General features: G+C 46.9%; 1 protein-coding gene across 1 annotated transcript in view; it reads left to right on the top strand.

Annotated features, from left to right (window-relative positions):
- The window catches only part of DNAH9 (dynein, axonemal, heavy chain 9), a 206,883-nt gene that overhangs the window by 96,103 nt on the left and 94,308 nt on the right, over positions 1-16,472 (top strand). The window contains exons 49-51 of the mRNA XM_010579502.1: positions 3,005-3,265; positions 9,194-9,619; positions 12,563-12,682. Coding sequence (XP_010577804.1) covers positions 3,005-3,265; positions 9,194-9,619; positions 12,563-12,682 — 807 coding nt within the window. The remainder of the gene's footprint in view (positions 1-3,004; positions 3,266-9,193; positions 9,620-12,562; positions 12,683-16,472) is intronic.

Genomic DNA, 16,472 nt, shown 5'->3' with positions numbered 1-16,472 from the left:
ACATTCCAATCCTTTTATTACTACTGTTGTCATTTTATTAGTGTTATCATTATCATTATTAGTTTCTTCTTTTCTGTTCTATTAAACCGTTCTTATCTCAACCCAGGAGTTTTACTTCGTTTCCTGATTTTCTCCCCCATCCCACTGGATGGGGGGGGAGTGAGTGAGCGGCTGCGTGGTGCTTAGTGGCTGGCTGGGGTTAAACCATGACAAATGGCAATATGAATGAAATATGACAAGCATCTGAGTTTTTCAAAGAAACAGAAAATAGTTCTGTGTACAAGCTGCCATCCTTTTCAGATGGAAGGTCCTTTTTGGTGTGAGAGAGGGGAAGTTTGAGTATCTTCTGTTACTGTGACATAGAAAGAGGAGAACTTTTCATGCCTTTATTCCTAACATTGCTCTGCCAGGGGTGGCTCCACAGGCCATTGATGGGAGCACATTTAAGATTTCTGCTGAGCCTGTGCCTCCTGAAGGTGATGGCATGTAGGCCTCCCTCCTTACTGGTGTCTCATCAGGCGTTTTTATGTCTGAGCATCAGGATGTGTGGGAAGGGAGGAGAGATGGATGTGACAGACTGGTTTTGCTGTGGATGCAAATATAGCATTAAGGGAAACTTGTTTGCTGCGCTGAGGGGGCGAAACTGGAAGAGTAAAGTTCATAAATGTACATTCCCAGTGCCTCCCCCAGGACATCACTAACGATAGTGAGTTTGGTTATTTAGGCGTAGCTCCTGTTTCTCTCTTTCCACTGCACAAACGCTATTAAATTGTCCCTGCTCAACTGCATTTGAGCTTTAGCCTCACTGGGGAAACACAATTGTTTCCTTTCATGTTCCAAAATCCTGCTGTAGGTAAGGGAGGCTGGAGGTCATCATATGTCCCCTAGATGTGGTGTGGTCTGTTGGCAGAGGGTCCAGCAGAGCCTCAGGATACATATCACAGCTCCAACTTGCATCGTTTCCACTTGGAATTTAACATGTAATCCAAGCCCAGCTGGGCAGGAGCCTTCATAGTAACATACACTTCTGAGCTTCCAAATATTTCATTCAGGCAAAGCCCTAACTGAATTTCTTGCTTTTTTTAAATCCTGACAATGTTACAGCAAGTCATTTGCCCTTCCATTATTGCATGTGCTTGGCTGAAAGCAGATTTTGTCAGGGCATTTTCTGTTCTCACAGGCTGCGCTGGGGGCTGAGTTTACATCTGCTCATTTTGTAGCACTGTTGAGTGCTAGTGGGTTTTAATCCCTTGCTTGTTTTGTCATGGCTGTGTAAACCCCTAAAGCTCCCATTTGTATGTGTATCCAGCACATGATTACTGATTTTGGGGCAGAAGGTCACGAGCCATATCTGCCATCAGTGAAGTCTCCCACTTCAATTTCCTGCAATCCCTGAAGACGTGGAGCCGAACAAGAAGCTGCTGCTGAGTTTGCCGACTGAAGGGATTATGTGCTCCTGTGAGCCAGAGTCGTTTGGATTTACAGTCGTGTCTTTGTCCTGGTGAAAACAGCATTGTAGCGCCAGGCAGCAGGGGATGACAATGGATGAAGTGCACAAAGAGACTCCTAAGAAACCACTCTCCACTTGAAGCTGATGCCAAACGTCAATGGCTTCAGTTTATAAGATTGCAAAATGTGCTCTCTCTTCTGGTATAAAAATGGAATTATCAACAAAAGCAAGTGCCTGATTTCCCTTCTAGTAAGTATTTTTATATAGGTAAAGACGTACCCCAGGAGCTCTAAGCAGTCCTTTATGAGCCTGATGGCAGGACAGTGAAAAACTCCATGGTCAGCGCAGAGCCTGTGTAAATTCATTGAAACGGGTGCTTTTAGAAAGAGACTTTCTGTCTTCAAGTGAGAGCCATTGTGAGCTCCCCCACCATGCAAATGCTTCAGCCTGTTGCTGGAGAGGGCTCCTACCTTGCTGGGTGTGAGCAGATGCTCGGTGGAGCAGTGTGTGAGGAGCTGCCACCACTGCCATGCCTCTTGGCTACCGGCTAGATGGGAGAACCATTCTCAAGCTCATTTGACATCACATTTTAAAGCCCCTTGAGCCTTGGACCTCTGACAAGGGCTGTACCTGTCAGCAGATCCCAGCTGTAATGTTTCTGCTGTGAAAAATGCCCCTCCCACCACAAAGCCATAGGACCTGATGGTTGCAAGGGAACTGATGGGGTGTTGCCTCTGCCTTGTGTGCGTGGGGCACGGGATGGAGGGGTGGGTGAGTGGCAGGGTGCACCTGGGTGAGCAGGCGGTTCGGGGAGTGCTGGTTCCTGGTGCACAGGTCCTCCTCAAAACCTGCACGTGGCAAAATACCATGCGCTCTGTTCTGCTGGTGTCAAGGTTGAGAAGTGAAAGAAGGTGTAGCTGAATTGTAGCACATCTCATCTCCACCGCAAAACACGCATGCGCAGCACATGCATGCCTCCTTTACCAGTGATGTGATGTAATATCAGATTTCATGATCAAAGCTGGATGTATTTGGCTTTATAATGAGACAAGCTTCCTGCAAATGCCTGGTCCATGGTGAGGCTCCTGGGTTGTACAAAAATAATCCCAAGAATACCTGAAATGAAAGCTTCCACCTACTTCCCATTGGATCCTGCTCAAAGCAATGTTTGTGTTGCCCTGGCACGTCTGTCCAGTTTCCAAGCAGAGGCAGTGAGCAAGGGTGGGACAACCTCCTTAGCAGCTCATCCTGCTGGTGCTGGATTCTCCCCTGCTGGGTTCCTCACTGCTAGCTGGCTGCTCTGGTGTGTGGATCATGCACATGGGCTCTCTAGTTGTGACCCAAGCAACCATGAGCAAAGGAGAGCAGCAGTATCCTGTTAACAGCTAGATATACTGCTTTTCTGTGCTGCCAGGACATTGCTTGCTTTACACACAGGCCCTCCATGCTTTTGGGTACAGCTCAGCCCCACTCGAGTGTGAGTCTGTGCTGCTGGGCAGGGCAGAGAACAGATTGGTGACTGTCCATGCTCCCACATGTGTTTCTTCCCTCTAGGTGGATGAGCTGAAGGCCAAGCTGGCAGCCCAAGAAGTAGAGCTGAAGCAGAAGAATGATGATGCTGACAAGCTGATCCAGGTGGTGGGGGTGGAGACAGAGAAAGTGAGCAGGGAAAAGGCAATTGCTGATGAGGAGGAGCAGAAAGTGGCACTTATCACCCAGGAGGTTGAGCAGAAACAGAAGGACTGCGAGGAGGACCTGGCCAAAGCTGAGCCTGCCCTGGCAGCTGCCCAGGCTGCTCTGAACACCCTCAACAAGGTAGGGTGAAGACTTCTATGGGAATCCAGTATCTCCCTTCTGCATTGTGGGGGGCAGTGTCATCTGATGGCCCAAGATCTTGGGCATTGTATTGACCCTCCTCCGGCTTCTTCCCAGCTGGTGTATACTTGGTCCCTGGCGTAACTTGGAGCAGCCACAAGGCTGCACCAAGTTATCCTTTACTCATGGCCATGGAGAACAGGAGGAACTGGAGGTGGGTGCTTCATTTGCATCTCTTCTCCACTGTTGGCTGGCTCCACCGCTCATCCTGCCCCACAAGGAAGGGGAGGTCACCTTACTGTCACTCTCCTTCAGGACCTAGGGAAGAGTGTCTCAGAAGGATCACCATTTCTGTACCTCTGTCTTGCTCTCTGGGCACTGCCTCTGGCTCAGACCTGTCTGCTAGCATGGAGGAGGACACGCAGGATGGAGGGCTGGGCTCCAGAGCAGGGGCACAGGCCAGATCTTGCTCCAAACTTTTCTGAGGTTGTTACCCTTGAGCTGTGGGGAATGAAAATGTAAGAGGGGAGACAGGAGAGGCTGCCAGTGCTCTCAGGATGACTGTCAGCTGTCCTGAGCGTCCTGTGGCAAGGAAGACTGTGCCTTTAGCTAGTCACAGCAGAAGTGCAGGAGGTGTTGCAGGACAGGTGGGGTGAAACCCGAACACCCCTTTATTTCAGTGAGAGACAGTATTGATGCTGTTTGCTTGGGGTATTCCTGTGCAAGTGCACAATCAGCACAGCGGAAGCTGAGAACACTCCAAAACACCGACAAGGCAGATTTTACTCCCAGCTACACTGTGAACCTTTCTTCCCAGCAGTATAGCTGGTGCTGAGAACGTTGCATGGACAGATCTTGTGTGAGCCCCATAGACCTGTGTTGGTGGGTGTGGGGCTGGCAGTTTGTGGCTGCAGCTGGCAGCGAGCATGGGCGTCCTCTGAGTTCCCACTTAACCCATCTCCTGCTTTGGAAAGGGGTCTGTAATGGGAAAGCTCACATCCCCCTCTGAGTTTGTGGCACAGTGGGGCAAGTGTCTTCCTGCAGCCCACAGCAAATGCCTTGCTTGGCCAAGGGGGAAGACAAGGTGGGGGAAGAAAGATCAGAGATCCAGAGGTGCAATGGGGAGAGTTGGTGACTTCTTGGGCTCCTCTGGGCGTCTTTCCCTCGTGAGTTCCCTGCTGTTGTAGGGACAAAATGTGGTGGCCTGAGGGTTTGGACTGATCTTCTCCAGCTGTATTGGGGTGGAATTTGCCTTGTCCTCTCTTTGTCCAAAACGTTCCTCAGGCCTTGTTGAGTGTGATGCTCAACATCTGATACATACAGCTTGGCTCCACAGGTGCACTCATAGGGTGGCTTTTGGTTTGACACAATAAGTGATGGCACAGAAGTCTCATTCCATGTTTAGGCTTATCCAGTACCAGGGCTTCTTGGGTGGGGAGAGGACCTGTTCTTCACAAGGGTCTGTAGGCCAAGCAGTACACTGTTGTGGATGATGGGTAGTTGGGTACCGAATGTGGGGTGACCTCTTGGTAGAGCCATATGTTGCTGCAGACAAGGTGACTCGGAAGGAAGATGTGACTGGGGAAATGTATGACCTGGAGATAAGGACTGCTCTGACTGCAGGACACTAAATGGTTTAGGAAAGGCTTTTGGTACCTTGGAAAGTTTTTCTTCCAGTGACACTCCAGGAGTTCCCGTTTGGAGCCTGGCACTTTGAGATGTGCCCTAGAGACACATACCTAAAATTTATCTTGGTCTGCAGTTCACACAGCATCCTGGAGCAGCAACCTCTGGCTTCACCCAGGGCAGAGCAGTGGCCATGCACCAGGTGCAGCTAGAAAATCAGAGTTATTCCCACAATCACAGCAAGGCATGGCTCAATCATGCCTCAAACCGTGGCTCAATCATAGCCCTGTTGAGGGAGGGGAAAGCAACTCTGAGTCATCAGGAATGGGTTTTCTGTTTGATTAGCTTTCAGGAAACGTGGCTTTGCTGCAGAGATGTGTTGCTTTGTCTCTTGTTCCTGGAAGGGAAAGGACTGTACAAAGGGAAAATATTTGTCTCTTCATTAGTTTTTGTTTCATGCTGGAGTTGCGGAATATCTCATTAGGCAAAGATTAGGGAGATGCTGGGATTTTCTCTAGGGACCTGTAAAGCAGCAATAGCAGAGCACTGGAAGGCATGATCTCTCTTACCTTCTGATCAGAAATGCATCAGAGAGCTTGACCTGCTTGCTGACATGAATAATCAGCAGTATTTATGTGTGTATATATAGTTTCTCCCCAATTATCTAAGCCATCTTATTTGGACAGCACTGTTATATGCAACATTAATAGGGAAAACAGTGAGAAAAGCTGCTGAGTAGAATGCAGTAATAAATATATATAGTCAGCTACCAAGGAGGTCAGTAAGTATGTGGATACATGGACATTTCTGTGCTGGTGTCACCTGCTAGTTTGAAAGAAGAGCAGCCGTGTCCATTTGGACTTGTATCTTTTGCAGATAGGCTGCATGGAGAAGGAAGCAACAGGGGGTGCTTTTACATTAATTCCAGGTGAAGGATGAGTGAGGCTTGTCAGCAGACAGCTGGCTGCCCTTGGTGGGATGAGTTTGCCTGACTCACCTGGATGGGACAGCTGCTCTAAAGCCATGTGCCTCTGCCATTGCTGTGTGGGAACTGGACTGGCACCCAGGCTGTCTGTGGCATTACATGGGGGCGATCTGAGGTCTATGCAAGAGAATGGGCCAGGGAGGCTTTTCGTCAGTTCCATGATTAACAGGGCACTAACTCAAGGGATCAGCCTTTCCTGGCAGGCCAGAGATCCCTCATGAGGTTTGCAGCTGGAGGAGGGAAGGAGAGAGGCACAGAGAAGCGCAAGTGGAGCAGAGGAGCATTAGGCAGCCATGGGTAGACCCATTGCTCCCAGAGGGATGAAGCCATCAGGGCAAAGCAGAGCAGGGGTAGCAGTTAGCAAGGTGTTAACCTCTGACATGGGCATCTGCAGCAGCAGCAGCTCATTTGAATTCCCCAGGGCTGCGTGGCAGGTGACTTGAGCAATGGGGGGCACGCCGCTGCTGGAGGCACTGCCATGTCGCTGTGTGCTTGCTTGCACAGCCCCACAAGTTTCCAGCCGGATGGTTTCCCATCCCCTCCTCCCTTGCCACTGGCTGCAAAGCAGTCTTGTGTTCAGTAAAGAATGCCATAGGCCCATTAAACCAAAGTTGCTGTTCATCATTCATTACTGTCATCAGAGCGGCTGCTCTTCATGAGACACTTCCCAAGCAATGGTAGTTATGAGTAACAAGTGCATGTTATTTTTTTTGGTACTCAAATTATTCCAGCAAAACTGAAAATACTTCACCTGATCAGTGTGTGATCAGTCACAGCCTGGCTCAGCCCAGCTTCAGCTGGGTAGTGGCCACACTGGGGAAAGCTGCTGCAGCCACTTGTTCCCTGCTTTAGTGTTAATGCCTTGTGCAGGATTTGGTGGCAGTGCGAGTGCCCGCGGCAAATTGAGAGGCTATTTAAGGTGTTTGTTAAAAAGCGATAATTACATAGAAAAAAAGAGATAATCACATATATTTATATATGTAAAAAGGTAATTATTATACAGACGATGATGAATGATGTGGGTTATGATAGACCCAGCACAGAATACCTGCAAAGTAAAAAATGCAAACCCAGACCTGATTGTGAGTTTGAAAACTCAGAAAAACAGGGTTTAGAGACAAAAATGCCATTTTTGCCTCTTACAGTGCAGTTTGTCTGCTCACCCTGTGAGTGCACCTGGCCTCTTTCTCAGCAGCCGCATCCCCTGGGCCCTAAGGACTGCAGGACATGAGTCTCAGTGGGTCTGATGTTTCAGCATCCTCATCTTTTTGTGGGGAGTGGGAACAGGAAGATCATGGCACACGGAATCTGGGACTGCCTTCCCCTGCCAGTGGATCTCTGCTTGGCACAAAACACTTTCCAAGAGGAGGCAGCAGCTGTCCTGCGGAGACGGCTGGGCAGTCTGTGGCCCCTTGGAAAGGAGGATGGTGCTTGGCCAGTGCTGCTCAGTCTCTGCACAGGTTACAGTGAACAGAACACAGTGACAGTATCAAAAGAAATGAAATTCCCATGCAATTACCTACAAGGGATATCCCCTGGAGATGGTCCAGAGGCATTTGAGGATGCCATAGTGGCTGGTGTTCCTGAGGCACGTGGCAGTGTCCTGACTGGTTTCCATCCCAGGTATACTCTGGTGTGCAGGAGAATTCAGAATGATTTGTTAAAATGCAACCAATTGATGCCATCAGGGAAAAGGGCAGAGCTCCTTTTGCTTGGTACCCAAGTTCATCAGCTTGGCACTCACCATGGACCTGGCTTACCCTCTTCCAGTGATGCCAGAGACTCTCGCAGTAAGGAAGGAAAGTGGCCACCCCATGCTGCTGAGATCTTCCTCAATCTGGCTGGGACAGCATCATCCTCCCTCCCATTCAGGGTAGTAGTGTCACCGTTCCTGTCATGTCATGGAAGGGCTCACCTCCCAAGGAAAAAGCAATGGTACCAGCTCAGCATCCCATTTCCACTGAGATGCAGGCTATTAAACACAGGCTGTTTTGCCAGAGGCCTCCCAGCCCCCCCGAGCACCAGCACCCTGCACACACAGGGCTGGGGAGAGGCCATGTAGTACAAGCTGCGCAGGGTGCTTGCGGTGGAGGAGGGCACATTGGGGTACTCGTCTGTGCTCACGGTTGGCTCCATGTCATTGAGCATTTTAATTAGAGACGTTTTATGCTGGAAATGCACACAGCTCCCAAAGGCCTGTCTCTGTCAGCTTGATCATTAACAAAAGCTAAAAACAAGCAAAGACACATTTAGGAATAGGTTCATAGCAGGTGCCTTTATCCAAAAAATGGGTGCTCAAAAGTATCAGACTATCCCACATTGCTTCCAAAGACAGAAACTGATAGAAGCAAGATAGCAGAGAATATACATTAAGAGCTATTCAAAACTGATAGAAACAGGAACTGAGAGAAGTTCATAGATTTTTCTCAAAGTGGTGTTAAAACAGCCCTTATCCTTGTTTTGACAACAGCGTGTCATCTGAGAGCAGCTGATTTACCTACACTGTTTTTTCCTATGCAAAAGCTAACTTGCATGTGTGTCGTGAGAGGATTTTAGGTGTCAGCAGATCAAACCCTCAGCACTGCGTTGTTGCAAGTGTGTTAGGAAATGCATGCTTTTTCCACAATTCAGCTTTTTTTGCTTAGGTTAAGATTCATCCCACTTAATATTAGGGTCTCGCCAAAACCACCTGTGTTGGTAATGGAGGAGGTGGGAACTCCCCCTTGGACAAGGGTGTGCCCAGAGATGAGCTGATTCTTGTGGGGGACTGCCTGTTCACCCCAGTGACTGCTCTCCTGCTGAAGGTGCTTGCTTAAAGTGCCTAAGTTTGGGCTGGATGATGGCCCCGTGGAAACACGGGTGCAGCAAGTAATTCAAACAAGACCTTAACGCATGGGTGTCTGGCACAGGGAGTAGTTGAACACGAAGGGAAGATCTGCAAGGCAGTTTTAGAGGGGCTGGAGGCTATTTATAGAGGTTATTATTTGGAAAGGTTTCCTTTTTCCTTATCCTGATCTTTTGAGAGGGCGGAAAACCTCCTGCTCCCCCAGGCAGCAGGGCTGGCAGCAGGGAAAGCATGGGAGTCTGGGGAGGAACACTGTGCTGTGCTGGCCCTGGGTGGGATATAAGGAGCTGGATGCAGGGAGTTGAGCACATGTGCTGTAAACATGCATAGCAGTGATTTAAAGGCAGTGATGTTCAGGCCAAGAGAAACCTAATTTATCAGATTGATAGCTTGGGAGCCCGACTCTATTAGTGGAAAAGTAAAAAGAAAGCCCATTCATTTTTGTCTAACAACCTTGTTTTCCCCTTTTCAGAAGAATCTGACAGAGCTGAGGTCCTTTGGGTCGCCGCCTTCAGCCGTCAGCAATGTCACTGCGGCCGTGATGGTGCTGATGGCCCCAGGAGGAAAGATTCCCAAGGACAGGAGCTGGAAAGCAGCAAAAACTGCCATGGCCAGGGTGGATGGCTTCCTGGACTCCTTGATCAAGTTTGACAAGGAGAACATCCACGAGAACTGCCTCAAAGCCCTTCAGCCCTACTTACAAGATCCCAAGTTTAGACCCGAATTTGTGACCACCAAGTCCTACGCTGCGGCCGGCCTCTGCTCCTGGGTGGTAAACATCGTGCGTTTCCACGAGGTGTACTGCGATGTGGAGCCGAAGCGGCAGGCTCTGAGCAAAGCCAACGCAGAGCTGGCGGCTGCCCAGGAAAAGCTGGCCAGCATCAAGGCCAAAATTGCCGTAAGTGCTTATCCTTTGGTGGGACCCATCACGCTAGTCACTGCTTGGGAGAAATCCTCAGCTTTGGAGAAAGTTGCTTTTCTGCACTCATGTATTTTTAATGGAGGGGTGGGAATCCAAAGATTGGGTAGATTGTAGTCTTTTCTATCCCTTTTATTGCTGCTTTCTACATTTCATCTGTTCTTCTCCAGCCTTGCTTACAGCTTAGGAGGAAGGCTAATTATTAATTCTTATTATTCCTACCTAATTTTTAAAATGTAATTTACCTCGACTCATGGGTTCTCAGAAAACTCATTATCTCAAACCAGTATGTTCCTGGTATGCTGCACAGAGGCAGGGAAGAGGAACTGGAGGCTGATTCAGAGTGCTGGTAGCACAGAGCTGGGCTGGCTCCCCACGCTGAGTCCCTGGCGATGGGCATGTTTTGAAGGATGACGACTGCTCTAGTAGGAGCCTAATAATTTGTCATGGCACGGCTCCCTGTCAGCATATCTTATGCATTATCCTTATTTAGATTTTTGCTACTTAAAAGAAATTAAAAAGATCACTGAATAGAAGAAATTACACTGTGATTAGGAGTGCATTTCTACAGAGAGTAGCTTCTAGCCTTTCTCCTTTTCCTTTGCAAAATTGTCTCTGTGTTAAAAGACATACTGCTTTTCTCCCCCACTCCCTCCCTGGCCAATAGCTGCTAATAGCAAAGTGTGGAAAGCAGCTCAGGTGGACCCCACCAGCCCGTCCCTCAGATGGCAGCACAGCATCCCATCACTTGCTGTTCTCCAGGTCCCTCCTGATGCTTGCACTCCCAAACCTGCCTTTTTTTTAAGGTGCTGGGAATGTGGGATTCCTCTTCATGAGTGGCCGTGGCTCTGATCCTCTGTGGCTGTGCTTTTGTACTGACACCACAGTTTGTGCAAAATTGCCGTTAATAGTCAAGGTGTGTTGGCAGCCAGGCTGACAGTTTTGTCTTTAAATATGTGATTTTGAGATGTGCACCTGGAGAGGGGCAGCACAGTCCCTCCAGCTGAGCTCATCTGAGTATTCATCTCTTCCAACAGCACATCTTCATGTTAGAAATACATAACTCTCTTGATGCCTCCTAGGGCTTATTATTCTTATAATGCTTACTACACTTCTTAACTAAAAATATAAAAAAAATCTCCAGAGCTCTCCAGCAGCCGCTTCCTGCTGCAGATGAGAGAAGGGTGGGTACAGCACCTGAAGTAGGGATGGATTTAGAGGTCTTTAGCCTCTAATCCTCCCATCTCAGATGTGAAATATGGTGCTGGGGAATTTTTTTCATCCCTTTATGCTTCTTGTTTCCAAAGCTTTTAATGCCTGAGCTTTTATTTTTTCTTTCTTTTTTTTTTAAAAGAAGTGAGATTTTGTTAAAGAAAATGGCAGTCTTTGGGGAGATTACTGGTACTCCACTGGCATACACTTACAAAACTGACTGGTTTAGGTGAGTTTTCCGCTCTGCAGATGGGTAGAGATACACTGCTCAGCATGGGGGTGGATGTGGAGTTATATCCTTGCTTATGAAGCTGGGATATCTTGGATACCTTCACTGATGTGAGGCTGATTAATACCTGCTCACAACCAGGCCCCGAGCTGTCACATACCCATTTTCAGTAATAAATGAGACTATTCTGATTGTCAAAATCACTAAGTACCTTTCCCTCTCCTTTGTCTGCCTGGGAAATATGATTGCTACGAATCTGGGGAGGGTAGATGTAAAAGAAAGATGTATACTCACAGTTGCACACAGAAAAATTTGTGTGTTACTGTAGAGTGTGTCTGGTGGGGTACTACAGGATCTGTTCTTCATAGCTCATAGATACTCATTTATCAGATCGTGCTGTATAATGGGATTATATATATATGAGCATATGTATGCACATACAGTCATATGCATGCAGAGACAGAAACTTTTTGTGTTAGTATTCCAAAGCAGGTCAAGCAGAGACTGCTTTGTGTTTTCCAGTATCCAGGAGAGCTGCATATATCCCTAATATAATCCTTTTTCATTTTCAGGTTTGTTTCTAGTGTGTAGCTCAGCATTAAAGTGATTTACAAGCAGTTTAGCCTTAAGCAGTTTGCAATGGGTGCAGATAAAATCAATTATTACTTCTACTTCTCTTATCAGGAGTGAAGTGCTCCAAGTGCCTGTGGGAGCCGTTGATTTGTTTTAGACCAGAGTGTGAACAGCTCTGTCCAAGCAAAGTGCTCTTTTCCTTTTCCTCCAGGTGGTCTTTCTGCCCCTTCTCAGCCCCAAGCACTTTGCAGCTGACCTGCATGTGGGATCATCCCACCTAGTGCTGGTTGGGCTCCTCTGCAGGAGTGTCCCATGGCACATGCTCAGGCAGCTTTAGGAGAAAAACAATTTTATTGACTTGTTTGTTGTATTCCCTTCTAGAAACAGGGTGCGGGAGGTATGGCTTGGAGATTGTTCAAGCATAGCTCCAGCTGCTTTAGGAGCCCCTTGGGGATTTGAGCACAACTCGGTGAATCAGCAGACCCTCAGGGACTGGACTGAGACCAAGAGGGCTGCAGCATCAGGAAATACAAAATTCTGCTTTCTTAGCTGCCCTGCTTATTTCTCAGCCATAGCACCGGTCATTGGTACTTGGCCCTAAGGACCCCCTTTCCCAGTTTAAATTCACACCAGGGCAGACCCCCAAACAAATTAATTTTCTGTGTTCTTTGCCTCTGCCCTGTGCCAAGGATGTGAGTTACAAGCATGTAAAATAGCACAGCACATCGCTGCTCCGCACTGGCTCCTGATGCCGCAGTACTGTGTAGGGGCTGCATCCTGGGTGCCAACCTGGGCAGTGTGAGTTGTGGTGGAGCTGGGCCAGCCCTGCTCGCAGGGTGAATCATCTCTGGAGAAGGGTTTTCCTTAAAAATGTGCTGTTATTTTCTTCTTTTTTTTTTCCTGTGCAGCGCCTCAATGAGAACCTGGGAAAGCTCACAGCCAAGTTTGAGAAGGCCACTTCAGACAAACTCAAATGTCAGCAAGAAGCTGAAGCTACAGCTTGTACCATCGCTCTTGCAAATCGACTGGTGAGTGTCAGCAGATGCAACTCTGATGGCATGAATGGGAGGTATCAGGTGCTGCTGAGATGCGAACCATGTGCACACAGTACATTACATCCTCTAATTTTTTTGGAATACATTTCCTGCACTGCAGCAAGTTTCAGTAATGAAAATGATTTTGCATTGGCTGTTTTCATACATCGGGGTAGGCACTGCTTATATTTAGAGACTGGCTATGCTCTCTTTACTGCTCTCATCTCCTTTTTGTTACTTAAATGTATGATCAAGTACTGATAGGCCAAAATTATATGACTCAAAAATCATATCGTAAAAACAAAGGCGGGACTATGCCAGTAGCTTTGCAAGTTTTGAAATGACAAAAAGTTAATAGTGAAAAGCTCTAGAAAAGCAGTACATGTCCCTGTTATCAGTCCATCGGTATGCATCACAGTCTGTTGTATCTTCAAAATATGCAGCTTCCTAGTCCTCTGCGGGGGCAATGCCCTTGTCACTGCTTCACAGATAAGAGACTGAGAGATAATGTCTTCTGTTCACACTGTCCTATAAGCTGGAGCCCCAACTCACATCATATGCTGCAATTGCCCTTAAAACTTTGTTTTTTTGGCTTCTGCACTGGCTATTAGCTTGGAGCAAGCCAGTTCTTCCTCCAAGCAAGGAAAGAGGGCTGCAGGAGACTGTCCTGTGCTTGAGCTCTGCCCTGGCAGGCAGTGGGGTTGGGGCTGGTCCTGGCAGCTGGCTCTGCTGACTTGAGCTCACCCTCTAGCACACGAAGGCAGCAGTGATAGTTGTCTTGGTGGAGAGCCCAGATTGGTTTATGCTTTTAAAACATCTGACTCTGGCTGCAGGGAAGATGCAGGTAGCGGTTTGGATTTCTCTGAGTACAGACTTAGGCAGTGCACTCCCACATTGCTTCTGCTGCAGCTTTTGGTGCATAAAGTGCCTGTTCAGCCCTGTTTTGGGTGTGGGATGTGTGCGCAGCTCGGCACATGGCTCCTGCCTGAGACCTGACAAAACTCACTGAAATACATGGCCCCTTCCTTGTGACCACACAGCCTGGTCTTGTAGCAGCACTGACAGAAAAGCTGCTGTGCTGCCCTTCCTCCCAGGAGCAGCAGAGATGTCACAGAGAAGGAAAAGATAGCCAAATGGTTAAACTTTTTGCTTGGGACATGAAGAGTTGTGCTCAATTCTGTATTTTTCTCCATTTCCTACTCTCGAACCTTCTTAGGTGACCTTCAGCAAATTGCTTTAGCGTGGATTTTTTCAGAGCTGTTTATATTTCAGGTGGGTTTTCATGGGCACATGAAAAAGGCTGCACTTAGTGGGGCATCGAATTGCTCCTGAGAACTGCATGGTCTACCTGCTGCATGCTTAGGTACTGGGAAACTTCTAAAAAAACCTTTCATCTTTAATCTTTGCATGCCTCCTTTGGAAAACAGGAGTGCAGCACCACTTTGCAGGCAAATGCGGTCAGGACTGTGATATATTCAGATACAAGGGGTCAAAGACAAACAGCAGAGAAGTCCCTTCTTATACTGATTTAGATCTCTCTTATGCAACCACCGCAAGATTTTTATGCTTTCATGTTCTTCAGGTTAAATCTCACTGAATGCTTCCAAAACCTTTAATTAAGACAGGAAAGTAGCTTTTTCATTTGAAAGAACCATTTATGTTTCTGGGGAGATTTTGCAGGATGAGTATTTCCCTGTGTCTTTCCACAGCCTAACAAAATCCTGTTTAACATGTGATGTGGGGGTAGATTGTGGCTTACATAGGAGTCAGTAAACACAAAATACGAGAAGAAAATGTTTCATGAAAAAGAAACATAAAAATGATGGAATTAGTTCTTTTCATATAAGTATACGTGTAAGTGTATGCTTTACACTGAATACAGCTTAATTTCACCTCAGTTAGTACCACTGTAACAAACAGAACATGATTTCTTAAAGGTGCATGCTTAGCATGTGAATTATTGGCTTAAAATGTGAATCTTCATTCAGGTACAACTGTGATATTGTGATAAGGAAAAATTGTGGAATTTGGGTTTGTTCAGGTTTTTTTTGCATAGCTATATTAACAAAATGTTCTTGTAAAACAAAACGAGCAAATATTTTAACAAGATAGATTGTCACCTGTGATGTATGTTCCTACGTGATTTTTCAAGTTTAATAACTTCCTTTAAAAGAAAGTATTTTGATTCTGAAATCAAGATAAGGCATAGGAATCAAGTTTGAGAAAAACTTTGGTTGCAGTTGCATTTTTTGCAATGTTGTATGCATTAGTCCATGGCCTGACAGCACTGAGTTTGTGTCACAGGCAGTATAATCTCAGTGAAGCAACAGGAATATATTTGCTTTTAAGCATGTTCTTTACCTTACTCATTCACTGGGACTGCTCACAGGCTCAGGGTCAGCACCTGCTTAAAAGCAGTACTTGTTCACGTCCTTGTCTGAGCCCAGGTACTGGACTATATCCTTAACTGTTATAATACCTTAGCATGTTTTTCATTGTTTAGGCACAGTCTTGATGATTTATTTTGTATAGCATTTTAGCTGCCTTGACTTCAAAGCCTCGCTGTTTCTTTCCTCTTGAAATGCTTTGGATGCACTGGTGACTGGTTTTGGAAAGAAATCTTTCCCTGTCCAGGCTTCAGGAGAACCACAGCAGCAAACTTTGAAATCCTGAAGCCATTAAAGCAGTTAGAAAGTGGTTATACACAAACTGCTTTTCCCACTCCGCTCTTATTTGGTGTTGTGCGAATGGGAGAAACCATGCGTGGCTCTGTCCAGTCACCAGTGGGTGACATTGGCCACTCCTCTAGTTATTTCCCTCTCTTATATATACTTAAAATGAGAATCTTTAGGTGACTGGGTTTCAAGTCTCTCATTGAAGCAAACTGAAAATGGTAAAAGTAAAAAGGAGGATGCATTAGTGTGCAGCCTGGCGTATGCATCAAGAGAACTGGGTGGAGGAGGGTGGTTTGATTTTTTTGGGGGTAGGTAAAGGACATCATGCAGGTATAGGTTTTCTACTTTGAATATGTCTGTTATTTTTCAGCCCTGCCAGTCCTTGCTGAGGTTTATAAGCCATTTTCATTTAGATTGAATTTGGACATCTGCTCAAATAGCGTGCATTACCATAGTGGGGACCATGATTAGATATGTCCTCCTGTGCTCTCAAAGGTGATGTCCAGGGAGGCTGGAAAGCGGTTTTGCTCTGTGTTTGAAAGCATGGACAGCTTCCCCAAGCTACGCCTATCTATGTGCATAGATGAGACAGGCTAAACATTGTTTTCTCCGTAGTCTGCCAATGTTGTTGCCTTCTACCTCCTGTCTGCTGCCAGGACGCGTTCTCTCCCAGGTTGAAACACCCTTTCCTTTCATCATTAGAGAAAAAGCAGAGACACGTGGAAGCAAATCTCTATTCCTGCATCTAGGATCACACAAAACTGAAGCATCATACGACTGACACAGTCGTTGCAGTGGTGAGGAAGATGGGTGCTGGGCAATGCCCTGGATTCTGCTAGAAAAAAGCGGTGTGGTTTTTATTGATCTCTAGCTGGTAAACATCATGTGCCGCACTTGTGCTGGGTAAATTTTTCAGCCTGATGCTCACAGGAATTGATAACAGATAAGAGGCTGAGAGCTTGGGGAAGCCAGTGTCAACCCTGGGCTTTTATAAAGCAATGAAGGATTGAGTGGGATTGTTTGCATTCTGGTTTTGTCTATGGCTTGCTGAGAGATGAATATACACATGTACACACAAACACACAAAACGCTGTTGAGAGTCTCCTGTT

The sequence above is a fragment of the Haliaeetus leucocephalus genome, unplaced genomic scaffold (assembly GCF_000737465.1).
Source record: "Haliaeetus leucocephalus isolate CR32 unplaced genomic scaffold, Haliaeetus_leucocephalus-4.0 Scaffold657, whole genome shotgun sequence".
NCBI classification, from domain to species: Eukaryota; Metazoa; Chordata; class Aves; order Accipitriformes; family Accipitridae; genus Haliaeetus; species Haliaeetus leucocephalus.
Note: the sequence above shows the minus strand (reverse complement) of the source record. Positions and strands in the feature narration are given on the sequence as shown.